At 43.2% G+C, this 17,464-nt stretch overlaps 1 protein-coding gene across 1 annotated transcript in view; it reads right to left on the bottom strand.

Annotated features, from left to right (window-relative positions):
• The window catches only part of VPS13D (vacuolar protein sorting 13 homolog D), a 123,686-nt gene that overhangs the window by 45,342 nt on the left and 60,880 nt on the right, over nucleotides 1–17,464 (bottom strand). The window contains 9 exon segments of the mRNA XM_087701822.1: nucleotides 191–426; nucleotides 3,277–3,400; nucleotides 5,331–5,506; nucleotides 6,982–7,112; nucleotides 8,397–8,539; nucleotides 10,245–10,371; nucleotides 11,293–11,484; nucleotides 13,088–13,335; nucleotides 14,385–14,595. Of these exon segments, the coding sequence (XP_087557948.1) occupies nucleotides 191–426; nucleotides 3,277–3,400; nucleotides 5,331–5,506; nucleotides 6,982–7,112; nucleotides 8,397–8,539; nucleotides 10,245–10,371; nucleotides 11,293–11,484; nucleotides 13,088–13,335; nucleotides 14,385–14,595 (1,588 nt within the window).

The following is a 17,464-nucleotide window of genomic DNA, read 5'->3' as shown; positions in this document are numbered from 1 at the left end:
GGGGAAACTTTGACTCGAGAAATATTGCAAAAAGTATTAAATGATGCTTTAAAAGATCATGCAGCCACGATGGAAATTAAAATACAGGAAAAGATTTCTGTTGCTTTCAAGGAGTTGTCGGAAGAAGTCATGGATTCGGTCCAGATTCGTAATCAAGAAATTAAAGATGATATTTTAGAGTGGTGCTTACCCTGAAAAAGTGTAAGTGGCCGCGATGTAGATGAAGTTTTCGTAATACAACTGCTTGCTCTCTTGGAAGTCGTTCATGCAGCAGGTGACTTCGGACGAGCCGGCCCCCTTGACAGTCAGGGTGACGTAAGGCGGGAGAGTGGGCTCGTCCCAGGCGTAGTCTAAAGTGGTGGAGGGCTTCACTTCGGTGCTGAGACGGGGCTCAGCCACGCCGTGTTGGCTGAAGACGACCGGGACCTAGGAGGGAAGGTGCGGAGAAGAGCAACTCAGAGGATTAAAGGTGTTTGTGGCCCGTCAGCGGTCAGCAGAGTCGGACAGTGAGGAGGTTGGGGAGGAACGTGGGCCAGTCTTGGGAGTCTGGAGAAGGCTTGGACGAGGGTTCTGCGTCGGAGGCAGAGAGGGGACCAAGCCCGTCTGGTAGGTATTTGCTGCCTCCCTGACATCAGCGAGGCAGAAGAACAGCGGGAGCCTATTCCCAGTGTATGCGCAGAGCTGCCAGAAGGCGAACAATTAAGCAAACAGGGTCGACGTGGGAGTAAGGCTTGGAGATGATTGGCCCCTCCCATAAGACATACAAGAGGAGCGAACGGGATGTGAGCTTTTGCAGGAAGCGATTATTTCGTTCTGGTCGGTTTCGAACTCTGAGAAGGTCTGTTGGACTCTGTGCTCAGTCGGGCCTTGCTCTGCCTTTGGCAATGAGGTCTCTGGCAGCGTCCCCAGGGAGAGAAGGCGGGCGTTTATCAACATTCCCCTGAAAGACTGTGGCAACTCGAGCAGGCATCTGTCGGAACCTTCACAGGCGCTCTACGTGGAGCTTGAAAAGTGTTCGGAGACTGCAGCTAGTCCAGAATGCGATACTGGGTGTACCTAGGTACCCCCACGTTACACCTACCCTCCGCGAGCTGCACTGGCTACCTATTGGTCTCCGGACGCAATTCAAGGTGTTAGTTATCACCTTTAAAGCCCTGCATGGCTTAGTGCCAGCGTACCTTCGAGACCGCCTACTGCCACATACCTCCCAGCGGCCGGTGAGATCCCACAGGGTGGGCCTCCTTCAGATGCCGTCAGCCAGACAATGCCGGCTGGCGGCTCCCCGGAGGAGAGCCTTCTCTGTGGCTGCTCCGACCCTTCGGAATGAGCTACCCCCTGAGATCCGGACCTCACCCACTCTCATGGCCTTCAGGAAAGCTGTTAAAACCTGGCTATTCCGGCAGGCCTGGGGCTGTTGACCTCACTGTTGAGGTCCAGCCCCGATCAGAAGGAATGTATGTGTGGTGATTTTAAATCTGTCTTTTTTTTATTTTTTCATTATTTCTTTTTCTCTTTTTTTTGTAAGCCGCCCAGAGTCCCCTCGGGATTGGGCGGCCTATAAATCTTATTAATAAAGACTGTTTGTGAATCATGATGGGCTGTAAATGACCGTAATTCACAGCCGTATAAATAAAGGAGGGTTTTTTGGGGGGGGATTTATGCTTTCTTGGGAAGCCTCGGTCACGACAAAAGGCCTGGAGACTAAAACATCAGAAGAACGCTTGCAAGGAAGGAATAAGATCTCTGTTTGAAGGTATGAAATGCAAGGTTAACAATGAATAGAAGTATATTATCTGGGGGAAAACAATGCTAATGTTAACTGAATATATATGGTAGAAGGAAAATGAGACCTTTAGTTACATTAGAGGGAATATCTGAGATGGTAAACATTATTTGAAGATGTAGATGTTAAAACAACCGTAATCAAACGACATGCTGCATGTGATGATGGTTTTTTCCCCCCCCCCTTTCCTTCTTGGACCTTTTTTTTGTCCTGTTTGGCCTCCCCCCCCTCCCCCTACCTTTTCCCCCCCCCTCTTTCTCTTGTTTTATTTTGTTGTTTTTTGTTTTTTAAACCCTAGCTTATTGTGGTGCTTATTAAATATACAATAGAGAGATACGGGATGTATAAACTTAGTAGGGATGCACCTGTGATTAAACGACATATTGTATGTGAAGATGGGTTTCCCCTCCCCCCTCCTTTTTCCCCCCATCCTCTCCCTTTCCCATTGTTGTCTGTGTAACAAAATATATATATATATATATATATATATATATATATATATATATATATATATATATATATATATATATATATATATATATATATATATATATATATATATATATATATATATATATATATATATATATATATATATATATATATATATATATATATATATATATATATATATATTTGTGTTTTATTTGTGCTGATAAATAAATAAAGGAAGACTAGTATAGATCTATTTCAAGCTATTTAGCTCTCATCAGCTAGCCATATCCTTACTGGGATTCGAACCTGGATTCGAACCTATATATATATATATACATATACTTAAAGTCACAACCCCTGGTATGCCCAAGTGTGGGAGGAAGGTCACACTTCCACTCTCTGTCATTAGGCTCGTCACAAGAGTCCATCCAGACAGAAACCCAATATTTTTACTGTTGCCTTTGTTATATTTGTGTTTTTATTTGTGCTGATAAATAAATAAAGGGAGACTAGTATAGATCTATTTCAAGCTATTTAGCTCTCATCAGCTAGCCATATCCTTACTGGGATTCGAACCTGTGCTCTATTGCCTCCCAGGCAGGGAGTTAACCATTTGAGCTACAGAGAACGACTCCTTTTATCAGCCTGATAAAAGGAGTCGTTCAAGCTAAATAGCTTGAAATAGATCTATACTAGTCTTCCTTTATTTATTTATCAGCACAAATAAAAACACACACACACACACACACACACACACACACACACACACACACACACACACACATATATATATATATATATATATATATATATATATATATATATATATATATATATAAAATAAAAAGAACGGTTGTAAGAATGGGGCACGTCTCGTCTAAGGGAAAGAAGGCCTACGGGGGAGAGGATAGAATAGCAATATTCGTAAGTCGAGGATTTATCTGCCGTCCAAGCTCCAAGGAGCGTTCCTTCTTCGCCCCCTCTGCCTTCGCCGTTTTCAGACGCCCGCCCATCTGCCCCCACCCCCACCCCCGCCCCACTCCCCAGGTGCTTTTTACCTTAGAAAAGTTGTCGATGCGGAACGGAGGCGGAAACTGGTCGGTGTCGCTGAACGAGACGCAGTAGGTGGCTCTCTTCAAGGTGATCTCCACTTGAAGGAAGAAGCACTTCCCGAGGGTGTCCCTGGGGGGTTTCAAACGCAAACAAGGCCCGTGTGGGTTTCGCGAGCTGGCAAATCCCTTTCCTTTCCTCTTCGACTATAAATTCCCACCTATACAATTTTTTAAGAAACCTGACGTGCAATAAAACCTGTGGCCAGTCCTTGACGGAACTAAAGAGCCTCTTGAGGCGGGGGAAAGGAGGAGAGTGCAAAAGTTGGCTTGAAGCTCAACATTGAGAAAACGAAGATCATGGCATCCGGACAATAGATGGGGAAGAAATGGAGGACTGGTATTATTTTCCTGGGTTCCAAGGTCACCGCGGATGGGGACTGCAGCCCAGAAATGAGAAGAGGCTTCCTCCTGGGGAGGGAAGCTGTGGCAAATCTAGACAGCATCCTAAAAAGCAGAGACATCCCCCCGCCAACCAAAGTGTGCCTAGCCAAGGCTGTGGTTTCCCCAGTTGCCATGGATGGCTGTGAAGGTTGGACCACAAGGAAGGCTGAGCGCCAAAGGATGGAGGCCTTTGGACTCTGGTGCTGCAGAAGAAGACTCCTGCATTGAGTCCCTTGGACTGCAAGGCCATCCAACCGGTCAGTCCTAGAGGAGATCAACCCTGACTGCTCTTTAGAAGAGCAGATCTTGAAGAGGGAACTCAAAGACTTTGGCCACCTGATGAGAAGGAAGAAGGACTCCCTGGAGAAGAGCCTCATGCTGGGAACAATGGAGGGCAGAAGAAGAAGGGAACGACAGAGAAGGCAGTGGCTGGATGGAGTCACCCAAACAGCCTAGATGAGCTTCAATGGACTCCAGAGGATGGGAGAGGACAGGAAGGCCTGGAGGAACGTGGTCCATGGGGTCGTGATGGGTCGGACATAACTTCGCAACTAAAACTTCTCTCTCTCTCTCTCTCTCCATCCATCCATCCATCCATCCATCCATCCATCCATCCATCCATCCATCCATCCATCCATCTATCTATCTATCTATCTATCTATCTATCTATCTATCCTGCAAGTCCCTTGGACTGCAAGGCCATCCAACCGGTCAGTCCTAGAGGAGATCAACCCTGACTGCTCTTTAGAAGGCCGGATCCTGAAGAGGGAACTCAAAGACTTTGGCTACCTGATGAGAAGGAAGAAGGACTCCCTGGAGAAGAGCCTCATGCTGGGAACGATGGACGGCAAAAGAAGAAGAAGGGGACGGCAGAGAAGGAGCGGGCTGGATGGAGTCACCAAAGCAGTCGGCCTGAGCTTCAGTGGACTCCAGTGGATGGAAGAGGACAGGAAGGCCTGGACGAACATGGTCCATGGTGTTGCGATGGGCCGGACACGACTTCGCAACTAACCAACAACCAAAGTCCTTGACATACATCAGTTCATTTAGTGACCATTTAAAATTACAACAGCACTGAAAAAAAAGGGACCATGGGGGTGGTGTCACGTGATCAAAATTCAGGCGCTCGGCAACTGACTCATATTTACGACGGTTGCAGCGTGACCCCCCTTTTGCGACCTTCTGACCAGCAAAGAGAATAGGGAAACCGGATTCGGTTCGCAATCGTGGTGCTGACTTAACACCTGTGGTGCCTGGCTTAACAACGGTGGCAAGGGAGGTCGTATCATGGGGTAAAACTCACTTACTGCCGAGCGACGGCTGTTAAGTGAATCGGGCTTCTCCATCGAGTTTGCTCGTCGGAAGGTGGCAAAGGAGGATTGCGTGAACGTTGCGACCGTCATAAATATGAGTCAGTGGCCAAGCATTTGAATTTTGATCACATGACCATGGGGGGGACGGAGCCATGGTCGTAAGTGTGAGAAACGTCCCTTTTTTTCCAGTGCTGTTGCGACTTCAAAGAGTCACTCTGACTGTGAGGGGTGCAACACAGGGAAGCAACAACACAACAGGACTCACAACGGTCACAACGAGGCGCGACAGCCCTGTTCGTTTCCTACCTCATGTTGATGTGGAAGGAATTGTTCTTGTTGACTTCAAAGCCTCCGGACCAAATGCAGTTGGGGGCGTCCATCAGCCGGACGCACAAGAGTTGGTCGTAATCGTTGCGTGGCCAGTGGAAGACCACGCTGGAGCCCGGGAGGGTGGAGAGGTAGCCGTCTGGATTGGACGTTCCCTACCGAGAAGGGGAAGAAGGGAAATAGGTCTGCAGTTCAACGGGTGGCATTTCCTAGGAAGGTATCCAGGAATACGAGACACACAGACAAGAGGCTCTTTCTTACCATCGTTAGGATTAGAATTCTTTATTGGCCAAGTGTTGAAAGGGATGGAATAGAGGATAGAAAATGAACAGAATCGAATGCAGAATAGAATGTAGAATAGAATGACATAGAATAGGAAATGGAATAGAATGTAGAATAGAATAATATAGAATAGAAAGGGAAATAGAACGCTTAATAGAATAGAATAATATAGAATAGAATGGGAAATAGAATAGAACGCAGAACAGAATAACAGAATACAATAGGAAATAGAATAGAATACAGAATAGGATAATATAGAATAGAATAGGAAATAGAATAGAATGCAGACTAGAATAATATAGAATAGAAAGGGAAATAGAATAGAATGCTTAATAGAATAGAATAATATAGAATAGAATGGGAAATAGAATAGAACACAGAATAGAATAGGAAATAGAATAGAATGTAGAATAGAATATCATAGAATAGAATAGGAAATAGAATAGAATGCAGAATAGGATAATATAGAATCGGAAAGAAAATAGAATAGAATGCTTAATAGAATAGAATAATATAGAATAGGAAATAGAATAGAATGCAGAATAGAATAACAGAATAGAAGGAAATAGAATAGAATACAGAATAGGATAATATAGAATAGGAAATAGAATAGAATGCAGAATAGAATAATATAGAATAGAATGGGAAATAGAATAGAATAATATAGAATAGAATGGGAAATAGAATAGAATGCAGAATAGAATAGGAAATAGAATAGAATGCAGAATAGGATAATATAGAATCGAAAAGAAAATAGAATAGAATGCTTAATAGAATAGAATAATATAGAATAGAAAATAGAATAGAATTCAGAATAAAATAACAGAATAGAAGGAAATAGAATAGAATGCAGAATAGGATAATATAGAATAGGAAATAGAATACAACGCTTAATAGAACAGAATAATATAGAATAGAGTGGGAAATAGAACACAGAATAGAATAGGAAATAGGATAGAATACAGAATAGGATAATATAGAATAGAAAGGGAAATAGAATAGAATGCAGAATAGGATAATATAGAATAGAATGGGAAATAGAATAGAATGCAGAATAGAATAGAATATAGAACAGAATGCAGAACAGAATAGAAAATAGAATGCAGAATAGAATGTAGAATGCAGTAGAATAATATAGAATAGAAAAAAAATGCAGGAATAGAATAGACTAGGACTACAATAGAATAATATAGAATATAGAATAGAAAAGAACAGAATAAAAGGCAGAACAGAATGCAAAATAAGAAGAGGGGAACTGAAGTCCACCCCTCTCCAAAGGGCACAAAAGCTTGAGGAATCCTTAGGAGTTATAGCAGGAGGAAAGGGTGGGGGGGTTTGTTCTTTTTACCTGTCCCCTGGCGAAGGCCCTCTGGGCGAAGGCGAGGGTGTGCGAGGATTTATTGTCCAGCAAGTAGCGAGGTGCGAACGTCACCATGCAAGTGTCCATGTAGCGACCTCTGCCCTTCTTAACGTCAATGCCTGGGTTAAAACACATAGCCGGTCAGGACAGGAGGGCCAGATTTTGGGCATCTCGCACCATCAGCTTTTATTTATTGGAGGAGGTGGGGTGGGGTGTTTGGTGCTCTCTGAGCTGGGTGGTTTTTCTTGCAGCCGTTTCGTGACCCCACTAGGGAACCTTATCAGTGTTAGAAAGGAATTGGGTTTACAGGGAAGAGGAGGAGGAGGAGGAGGAGGAAGACTGTGGGCTCCTTGGTGCTCTCTGAGCTTGGTGGTTTTCTTGCAGACGTTTCATGACCCAGCTAGGCAACATCATCAGTGCTGGAAGGGAACGGGGTTTACATTTCTAGCACTGAAGACAGTTCCCCAGTCGGATCATGACATGTTTGCAAGAAAACCACCAAGCTCAGGGAACACCAAGGACCCCCATAGTAGTCCTTCTCTTTCTCTTTGCAAACCCTACCCCCTTCTAGCGCTGATGATGTCCCCTAGTTTGGTCATGAAACGCCTGCAAGAAAACCACTAAGCGCAGAAAGCACCAAGGATCTCTCATTTCAACCCCGCGCTATAAATATTCTCCTTTTAAAGAGGAGGAAGAGAAAGAAGAGAAGGGAAAGAAGGTGGGAAGAAAGAGAGAAGAAAGAGAAGAAACTGGGGGAGGAAGGAGGGAGGGAAGAGGAGAGGGTAGTAAAGAGGGAAAGAGGGAGGGAAAGAAAGAGAGAAGGAGAGTTGAAAGGAAGGAAGGAAGGAGGGAGGAAAGGAGGGAGATTAAGAGAAAAGAAAGGAGGAGGGAAAGAGGAAGGGAAGGAGGGAAGGTATGGGAGAAGGAGGGGGGATCGAGGGAGGGAAAGGAGGGGGAAGGAAAGGAGGAAAGGAGAAAAGAAAGGAGGGAAGAAGGAAGTAAGGGGGGGAGGGAAGAAAAGGGTATGGAAAAGAAGAAATGAGGGAAGAGAAGAGGGAGGGAAGGAATAAGATACCTAACCTTTGATGTTTATATGACTTGATAGTATGGGAATATCTCGAAATGTAGTTGTATTGTTTTTTACAAGTTATGGATGTTGTATTTTCGTTTTACCAATAAAATCTTATTTAAATAAAAAAAATAAAAAAAATATATTCTCCTTTATTTGTCTGTCTGTCGCCACCCTTATCCCAAATGCTCTAACTATAAAAAACATTGAAAGAAACTTTTTTAAAAAAATCACAACCCTCCACCCCCAAAAGAATCATCATCATCGTCGTCATAATTTTTTAAAAAAAGAATCCCGATCACCTTGCAAGAAGGAAAAACGGTGAAAGACCTACCGATATTATAAATAAGGCCGGGCCGGTTTCCTTGTTGGATCACTTTAAGGGCTCGGACGCCGCTTCCTCCGTCCAAGGAGAAGGCTTGGCACCAACCGGGCATCCCCTCGGGGTGAATACCTCTGCCCACTCTCATGGTACAACTGTGCGCGCACAGAAAAATCAGAATAAGCTTAAGAATAAAGAGGAATCGGGGTACTTCGAGAAGATTTTACGACTGGCTAGAGATTTAGATTTAGAAGGTTTATTTATATGCCGCCCTTTTCCCTGGGGGGAATCAGGGCGGCTCACAATCCAAAAGGAAAGGGGGGAAAACAGACTTTTTACATATAAGACAATACATAATTAAAACACAACATTCATACTATTCGGGCGGGTTACAGTCTTAACCCCAGGCCTGACGGGATAGCCAGATTCTGAGGGCTGTGCGGAAGGTCTGGAGGGTGGTGAGGGTACGAATCTCCACGGGGAGATCGTTCCATAGGGTCGGAGCTACCACCGAGAAGGCTCTCCTCCGCGTGGTTGCCAGTTGGCATTGACCAGCAGATGGAACTCGGAGGAGGCCTAATCGATGGGATCTAATAGGTCGTGTGGAAGTAGAGAAAGGAATCTTGAAAAGAATATAAGGGGGAAGTTACAGAACCCAGACAATGCACTGTTAAATGGGAACTGGGGGAGGAAGAGGGAGGAAAACAGAAAAGAAATTACTAAATATACAAATATATATCCAAGAGCGAGATATAAAGGGGGAAAAAAACCATAGGATAGATTAGCGAAGGGAAGGGAATAAGAAATGACATTAAACTATATTTGGGTTTGCAGAAATACCATCCCAAGAAAACATAAGCTGTAACCTATAATAATAGAAAAAGAAAGGGAGAGAGGAGGAGAGAACGAGAGGAAGAGGAGGGAAGGAAGGAAGAGGTAAGGAGAGGAGGGTGGAAGGGAGAGAAAGAGAAGGAGAGAGGGTAGGAAGGGGAAGAGGCAAAGTAGCAGTAGGGGAGAGGGAAGAAAGAAGAGATAAGGAGAGGAGGGAAGGAAGGAAGGGAAGGAGAGGAGTGTGGAAGGGAGAGGAAGAGAAGGAGAGAGGGTAGGAAGGGGAAGAGTAAGAGTAGGAGAAAGGTAAGGGAAGAAGGAAGAGGGAGGAGGGAAGGAAGAAAGAGGTAAAGAGAAGGTGGAAGGGAGAGAAAGAGAAGGAGAGAATGTAGGAAGGGGAAGAGGAAGAGTAGGAGCAGGAGAAAGGGAAGGGAAGAAGGAAGGGGAAGGAGAGGAGGGAAGGAAGAAAGAAAGAGGGAAGGAGAGGAGGATGGAAGGGAGAGAAAGAGAAGGAGAGAGGGTAGGAAGGGGAAGAAGAAGAGAGGAGTAGGGGAGTGATAAGGGAAGAAGGAAGAGGAAGGAGAGGAGGGAAGGAAGAAAGAGTTAAGGAGAAGGTGGAAGGGAGAGAAGGAGAGAGGGTAGGAAGGGGAAGGGGAAGAGTAGGAGTAGGAGAAAGGGAAGGGAAGAAGGAAGGGGAAGGAGAGGAGGAAGGAAGAAAGCGGAGAAGGGAAGGAGGGAGAAAAGAAAGGGAAAATAAGGTGGTGTCACAACAGGCAGATGGGATGGTAAATAAAGCCACCCAAATTGTATATTATAACCTTTTAAATGGAATGATAAATGTATAAGAATGACCAATGTAAAGAAGAAGAATACCTATAATTGTATCTAAGAAAATAAAAATTTTAAAAAAAACTTTTCAAAAAAAAAATCAGAATAAACTTGGGTGAGTTATGACACCACCTGTAAATTGCAAGAAGGTACGACACACACACACACACACACACACACACACCCCACCCCAAAGAAGCTTACAGGTTCGGCTGCTCTTTGTCGGCGTAGCAGAAGAGGAGGGGGCTCAGGCTGCGGGCCAACTCGTGCTCTTCAAATTGGCCGGCTGCGTCGGTCTTCGCGTTGTCTTGCCGGAAAATCAGCGGCAACCCTTCGGATGCAAATAAATAGGGGAGAAAAAGTGAGATTGAAAGAAAATAAGAATCCGTCACTAAAAACAATGGGTTGATCCTTAGGATTCAGCCTGCTCTGGAGAGACAATAATATTCAAACATCTGGAATTGGGTGGTGGGTAGGTTTAATGGAAAGAAGGACTGGAGGGGTGACATGATAGCGGGTGTGTGTGTGTGTGTTAATATTTGAAGGGCTGCCCCAAAGAAGAGGGGGGAGTCAACTTGTTTTCCAAAGCACCCGAAGGACAAGAAGCAACGGATGGAAACTAACCAAGGAGGGAAGCAACCTGGAATTTTAAGGAGGAATTCCCTAGCAATTTAATCTGCGGAACGACTTGCTTCCAGAGGTTGCGAATGCTCCAACAACGCTGGAAGTTTTAAAGAAGAGGTTTTTTTTGTCTGAAATGGTCTAAGGGTCTCCTGCCTGAGCAGGGGGGTTGGACTAGAAGACCTCTGAGGTCCCTTCCAACTCTGTTATTATATTTCAACAGTTTCCATTATTCTTTCCTGCAGTCAAAGGACGTTTTCAGATACTGCAGGATTTTCGCTTAAAACCATTTTAGTTTTAGTTTCGGAGGTTGTGGGAGCTTCATCCCTGGAAGCTTTCAAGAAGAGACTGGATTGCCATTTGTCAAAAATGCTGTAGGGTCTCCTGCTTGGGTTGGACTAGATGACCTACGAGGTCCCTTCCGACTCTGTAAAAATCTGTAAATGTTTCCCTGCGTTATTATTATTATTCCCCGCATTATTCTGGCCCAGTAAGAGAAAATGCAACGTAACTGGAAGGATCCTGTTCCCACAAGCATCCATCCATCGAGTTCCCCCCCCAAAATAAGATCTTTTTTTCTACTTTTCCTCCCCGCGAAGTCAAAGACGATGGGAGGTTTGAGCGGATTCACCTGTTTTGTTGATGAGCCAGTAAGGAGCCGAGATGAATATCTTCAAGGAACCTTTGGCTTGGCCCACGATCCGGATGACGAGGTTCAGGAGACGCCGGTTGTTGTCGTACAGCCTCATCCGCACCACGTAGTTTTGGGTTCCCGGGGGGATCAAAAGCTCCTTGCAGTGGGTGAAGTTTTCGAGGGAGATCCCTGGAACCCAGGAGGAAGTAAGTTAACGTTCACCAACGGAGGCGGATTATACATGTCCCGTATAATGTTGCGGGATCCAATCTGGGTCACATTGAGTTTCGCAGCTACTAAGATTGCCGGATGGGCAGGCCCAAAAACAGCCAGAGAAGGGATTGAAAAAAAAACAAAAACAGGCCCCCTCACCAGTTGTAGGAAATAAATAAGTAACAGTTCAGGATTGCAGTTACAGGCGATCCTCAATTTACAAACAGTAAGTAAGTAAAATCTTTATTACGGTCAAAGACCAGCAATACACATTAGTTTTTACACTATATTAAAAAATTACTAGCATTAAGATATAATTAAAAAGTATTGACATTAAAAGTGGATAATAACACAATGGTCCAGAGATTGTTAGAGGTATGTCCAGATAATTGGTACTATACTTCTGTAGCCAATTTTTTTTTCTTATGGACATTGCAGCAGCACAGAACTTCGCCACTGCATACGTGGTCACCGGGTTAGTGTCCTGGAGGAGGAAGCCTAGATAAAAATGGTCTGCCCTCCCTGGCAATCTCTCTAATAAGGGGAGAATATGTGCAGACCTACAAGCTCTGTATAGGTCGCAGTGTAATAGAATTATCTTCCACTTCTCCTTTACCACATATACAAACCCGTTCTGCTGTAGGTGTTCTCTTATACCTGCCCTGGAGGAGTGGCTGAAGGAAGAATGTTAAATCTGGCTCTGAAGAAAGCTATTCTTTGTTTTGGGGAGATCAGGTCAAGGTGGCGCAGTGGTTAAATGCAGCACTGCAGGCTACTGCTAGATCAGCAGGTCAGCGGTTCAAATCTCACCGGCTCAGGGTTGACTCAGCCTTCCATCCTTCCGAGGTGGGTAAAATGAGGACCCAGATTGTTGGGGGCAATATGCTGACTCTCTGTAAACCGCTTAGAGAGGCCTGAAAGGCCTAGGAAGCGGTATATAAGTCTACTGCTATTGCTATTTAGATATCTTGCCGATTCCCACACACCCTGTTTGATTCTGTCCCTACTGTGGAGAGGCAACCGATTTAGTCCTTCTTGGAACTCCATGTCCCAATTTACAAACAGTTCAAAGTCACCAAAAGGTCGTAAAATCGTGACCGGCCCGTTTTACGACTGTCGCAACCTATGTAGGTCAAGGATTAGTCGTAGAGGTAACTCACTTCTAAAAGCAAAATTAGATTCTGGAAAGAAATGATTCTTAAAGCAAAATTAGATTAGGAAAAAAGAAAAGATTAAGGCAAAAATTAGACACTTTTTTTTAAAAAAATGATCCTTCAGGCAAAATTTTTTTTTTTTTTTAAAGAAACCCAATTAAGGCAAAATTAGTGGGTTTTTTTTTTTTTTGCAAAAAATTATTCTTAAGGCAAAATTAGATTTTTTTTAATGATTCTTAAGGCAAAATCAGATTGATTTATTTATTAAAAAAAAAAAAGATTCCTAAGGTAAAATTAAGATTTTGGGGAGACCACTGTCCAATGTGACTGGATCGATTTGCAGATGGGTTGAAATTAGAACTGGCGACACCCCACCCCCCCCAGCCCCCCGGAAGGAGTTGGAAAAGGGCGTTTTTTGCTCTTACCGAGCTCGATGTTCTGCGAAGTGTCGGCGGTGTGCAGGACGGCTTCCTTCCTTGGTTTGAGGGTCCCGTTGATCGGGGCGCCCTTGACGTAAAACTCCAGCTCGCAAGGGAGCAAGTTACACAACACCACGGTGGGCAGGAGATAAATGGTGTGTCCCGGCTGGCGGAAAATCTGCTTGGCGCTGTCAGAGAAGATGCTGGAAGGCATGTAGTCGGGATAATTCTCTTTCTTGATGGCCACGCAAAACCTACGGAGGGAGACAACGGCGGATGGTTTAAAGAGTTGGTGGGGGGGAAGAATCCCTGCCTTTTCGGAGGCTCTTACGAACACTCCACATCCTTGAGTTACAACCTCAAGGTAGCACGAAATTACTGTTCTGTTCTATTCTCTCTTCTCTTCCTATTTTCTATTCTCTATATTCTATTTTATTCATTATTATATATTTCTATTCTATTTACTTTATTCTATTCTGTTTTTCTTATCTATTCTTCTTATTCTATTCTAATTCTGTTCTCTATATTCTATTTTATTCAATATTATATATTTCTATTCTATTTATTTTATTCTATTCTGTTCTGTTTTTCTTATCTAGTCTTCTTATTCTGTTCTAATTCTGTTCTCTATATTCTATATTTTATTTTATTCAATATTATATATTTCTATTCTTACTTTATTCTATTATGTTCTGTTTTTCTTATCTATTCTTCTTATTCTATTCTAATTCTGTTCTCTATATTCTATATTGTATTTTATTTAATATTATATATTTCTATTCTTACTTTATTCTATTCTTTTCTGTTTTTTATCTATTCTTCTTATTCTATTCTATTCTATTCTAATTCTGTTCTCTACATTCTATGTTCTATTTTATTCAATATTATATATTTCCATTCTATTTACTTTATTCTATTCTGTTGTTTTTCTTATCTATTCTTATTCTATTCTTTCTAATTCTGTTCTCTATATTCTAAATTCTATTTTATTCAATATTATATATTTCTATTCTATTTACTTTATTCTGTTCTTCCTATCTATTCTTCTTATTCTATTCTAATTCTATTCTCTATATTCTATTTTATTCAATATTATATATTTCTATTCTATTTACTTTATTCTATTCTGTTCTGTTTTTCTTATCTATTCTTATTCTATTCTATTCTAATTCTGTTCTCTAAATTCTATATTCTATTTTATTCAACATTATATATTTCTATTCTAATTACTCTACTCTATTCTGTTCTGTTCTATTCTATCCTATTCTCTGAAGAAGCATCCTCACCTGGAGATTGGACTCACCTGAAGAATCGGCTGTGGTCCAGCTCCATGGAGTGACATTCCCTCTTGCTGCTGCTGACCTCCGAAGTCTTCTGGACGTTCGTCCAGTGGATGGGGGACTTGCAGAAAAAGACGCCGGTGCCTTTCGGCCTGGCCTGGAGACGCCAGGACGTCAGGTGCAGAGGGATGGCGAAAGAGTCGCCTGGCATAACCGCCGGGAGCAGGACAGGTTCTGCGTGCAGGGGGGGGAAAGGGCACAATTATTTCTGAGGGATCCACTGAGCTGGCTGGTGTTTTTGTTTTTTTCCTTTTCTTGCCAACGTTTCATTACCCAACGTCATCCACGTGATAGTCGTAGCGGCTGACTCTCAAATTCATCCTTAACACAGGCCTTCCCCCCCTCCTCCTCTGGTCAAATTACTGACCACATCTCTCCTGGCTCCCCTCCTCATTCTAAGAAGTCATCTTAAAAAAACATAAATCCAGTTTTGTCTTCCAGTAAATGTGTTTTTATTTTCCATTTTCAATTTGTACAGTCACATATATACTGTGCATAACCGGGGCCATACAACATTAAACAATAAACACAGCCATTCCTCTTGTCAATAATACCCCCCAAAATACAAACCCAATGTACCACTTCGACCCTCCATACACCCTTTCTTTCGCCCCCCTCCAACTTTCCTTCTTCCCTCCAACATTCCCCTCTACCCTACTTCCCCTCCCCCTCTACCACTCCTCTCTCCCAGTACACTCCCTCCCTTCCTTCTCACCCTCCCTCCCGTCCTCTCTCCCACCCTCTCTACCCCTCTTTCTTCTATCCCTCTACTCCTCCCTTTGGTGTATTTCTACTATCTATTAATATATTCACCTTGTCCTATTTTTACAGTGAAATTAAAGAGCAACAGTATACAAGTGCAATCGTGTTACTATAAAATCTAACACATACTATATATCCCCCCTCCCCTCTAAATCCAGTTTTGGTCACCCCCTTAACAAAAAAGAGAGGTTGAGAGTTTGGAAAAAATGCAACTAGAAGAGCAACTAGGATGATTAAAGGTTTGGATAAGTAAATAAGTAAAATAAATACAAATAAAACATAACAGAGGTGTAGAATCAAAATCAGGTGAAGGGTTAGTAACTGCTTTATAAAGCCTTAGGAAAGCCACACTTGGAATGCCGCATCCAGTTTTGGCTGCCATGTTACAAAAAAGATGTTGAGACTTTGGGAGCATCTTCAAATAATATTTACCGTCTCAGATATTTCATCTAATATAACTAAAGGCCTTATTTTCATTCTACAATATATATTTAGTTAACATTAGCATTATTTCCCCCCAGAGAGTATACTTCTATTTATTGTTAACCTTGCATTTCATACCTTCAAACAGAGATCTTATTCCTTCATTGTTCAACAAAGCATCGCTGCCTATGTATACCAGTTTTCATTTGTTCCCCTATTAGAATTGCTTTATCAGCAGCGACATGTCATTATAGTAAGTTCCTAACCTTATACATTATATCCCCAGACCTTATATTAATACTTCATTGTGTCATTATTAGATTATTTCACAGCATAATTATATCATCATTTACTTTTTTCAATTAAGGCATAAGTATATCATTTTTCATTTCCAAAGTTTTTTTCCCCCTAGCCACCGATAAAAGAAATCCCATATCTTATAAAATTGTTCATCCTCTTGCTCTCTAATTTCAAATGTCAATTTACTCATTTCAGCACAGTCCATTATTTTTCGGATAACTTCTAAGATGATTAACCATATGAAGAACGGTTGAAGGATTTGGGTTTGGCTAGTCTAGAGAAAAGAAGGATTAAGTCTTCCATTATTTGGGGGGGGGGATGCCCCAAAGAAGAGGGGGCCCCACTTATTCTCCAAAACACCCGAGGAGGGTAGAACAAAGAACAATGGATGGAAACTCATCCAGGAGGGAAGCAACCTGGGATTAAGGAGGAATTTCCTCCCAGTGAGGACAATTAACCAACGGAAGGGCTTGACACCAGAAGTTCTATGGGTGCTCCATCACTGGAGGTTTTTTAAGAAGAGGCTGGACAGCCACTTGTCTGCAAAAATACAGGATCTCCTGCTTTGGCGGGGGGTGGTGGTGGACTAGAAGACCTCCAAGGTCCCTTCCAACTCTGTGATTCTACATTCTAAGTTGTGGCTGTCCCATCACTGGAGGTTTTCAAGAAGAGACTGGCTTGGCATTTGTCCAGAATGAGGCAAGGTCTGTTTGAGCAGGGGGTTGGACTAGAAGACCTCCAAGGTCTCTACATGCTCTGATTGACTGATTGATTAATATGGTATAGGGTCTCCTGCTTCAGCAGTGGGCTGGACTAGAAGACCTCCCAGGTCCCTTTCTGCTGTATTCAGATTGATTGAAATGGTCTAGGGTCTCCTGCTTGACTAAAGACCTGTGAGGTCCCTTCCACCTCTATTCTGATTGATTGAAATGGTCTGGGGTCTCCTGCTTGAGCAGGGGGTTGGACTAGAAGACCTCCGAGGTCCCTTCCAGCTCTATTCTGATTAATTGAAATGGTCTGGGGTCTCCTGCTTGAGCGGGGGGTTGGACTAGAAGACCTCCGAGGTCCCTTCCAGCTCTATTCTGATTAATTGAAATGGTCTGGGGTCTCCTGCTTGAGCAGGGGGTTGGACTAGAAGACCTGTGAGGTCCCTTCCACCTCTATTCTGATTAATTGAAATGGTCTGGGGTCTCCTGCTTGAGCGGGGGGTTGGACTAGAAGACCTCCGAGGTCCCTTCCAGCTCTATTCTGATTAATTGAAATGGTCTGGGGTCTCCTGCTTGAGCAGGGGGTTGGACTAGAAGACCTGTGAGGTCCCTTCCACCTCTATTCTGATTAATTGAAATGGTCTGGGGTCTCCTGCTTGAGCGGGGGGTTGGACTAGAAGACCTCCGAGGTCCCTTCCAGCTCTATTCTGATTAATTGAAATGGTCTGGGGTCTCCTGCTTGAGCAGGGGGTTGGACTAGAAGACCTGTGAGGTCCCTTCCACCTCTATTCTGATCAATTAAAATGGTCTGGGGTCTCCTGCTTCAGCAGGGGATTGAACTAGAAGACCTC

This window comes from Thamnophis sirtalis, unplaced genomic scaffold (genome assembly GCF_051295495.1).
Source record: "Thamnophis sirtalis isolate CommonGarterSnake01/CBP01778 unplaced genomic scaffold, rThaSir2_p1.2 scaffold_15, whole genome shotgun sequence".
Taxonomy (NCBI): Eukaryota; Metazoa; Chordata; class Lepidosauria; order Squamata; family Natricidae; genus Thamnophis; species Thamnophis sirtalis.
The sequence above is the reverse complement of the archived record's forward strand: the minus strand, read 5'-3'. Positions and strand labels throughout refer to the sequence as shown.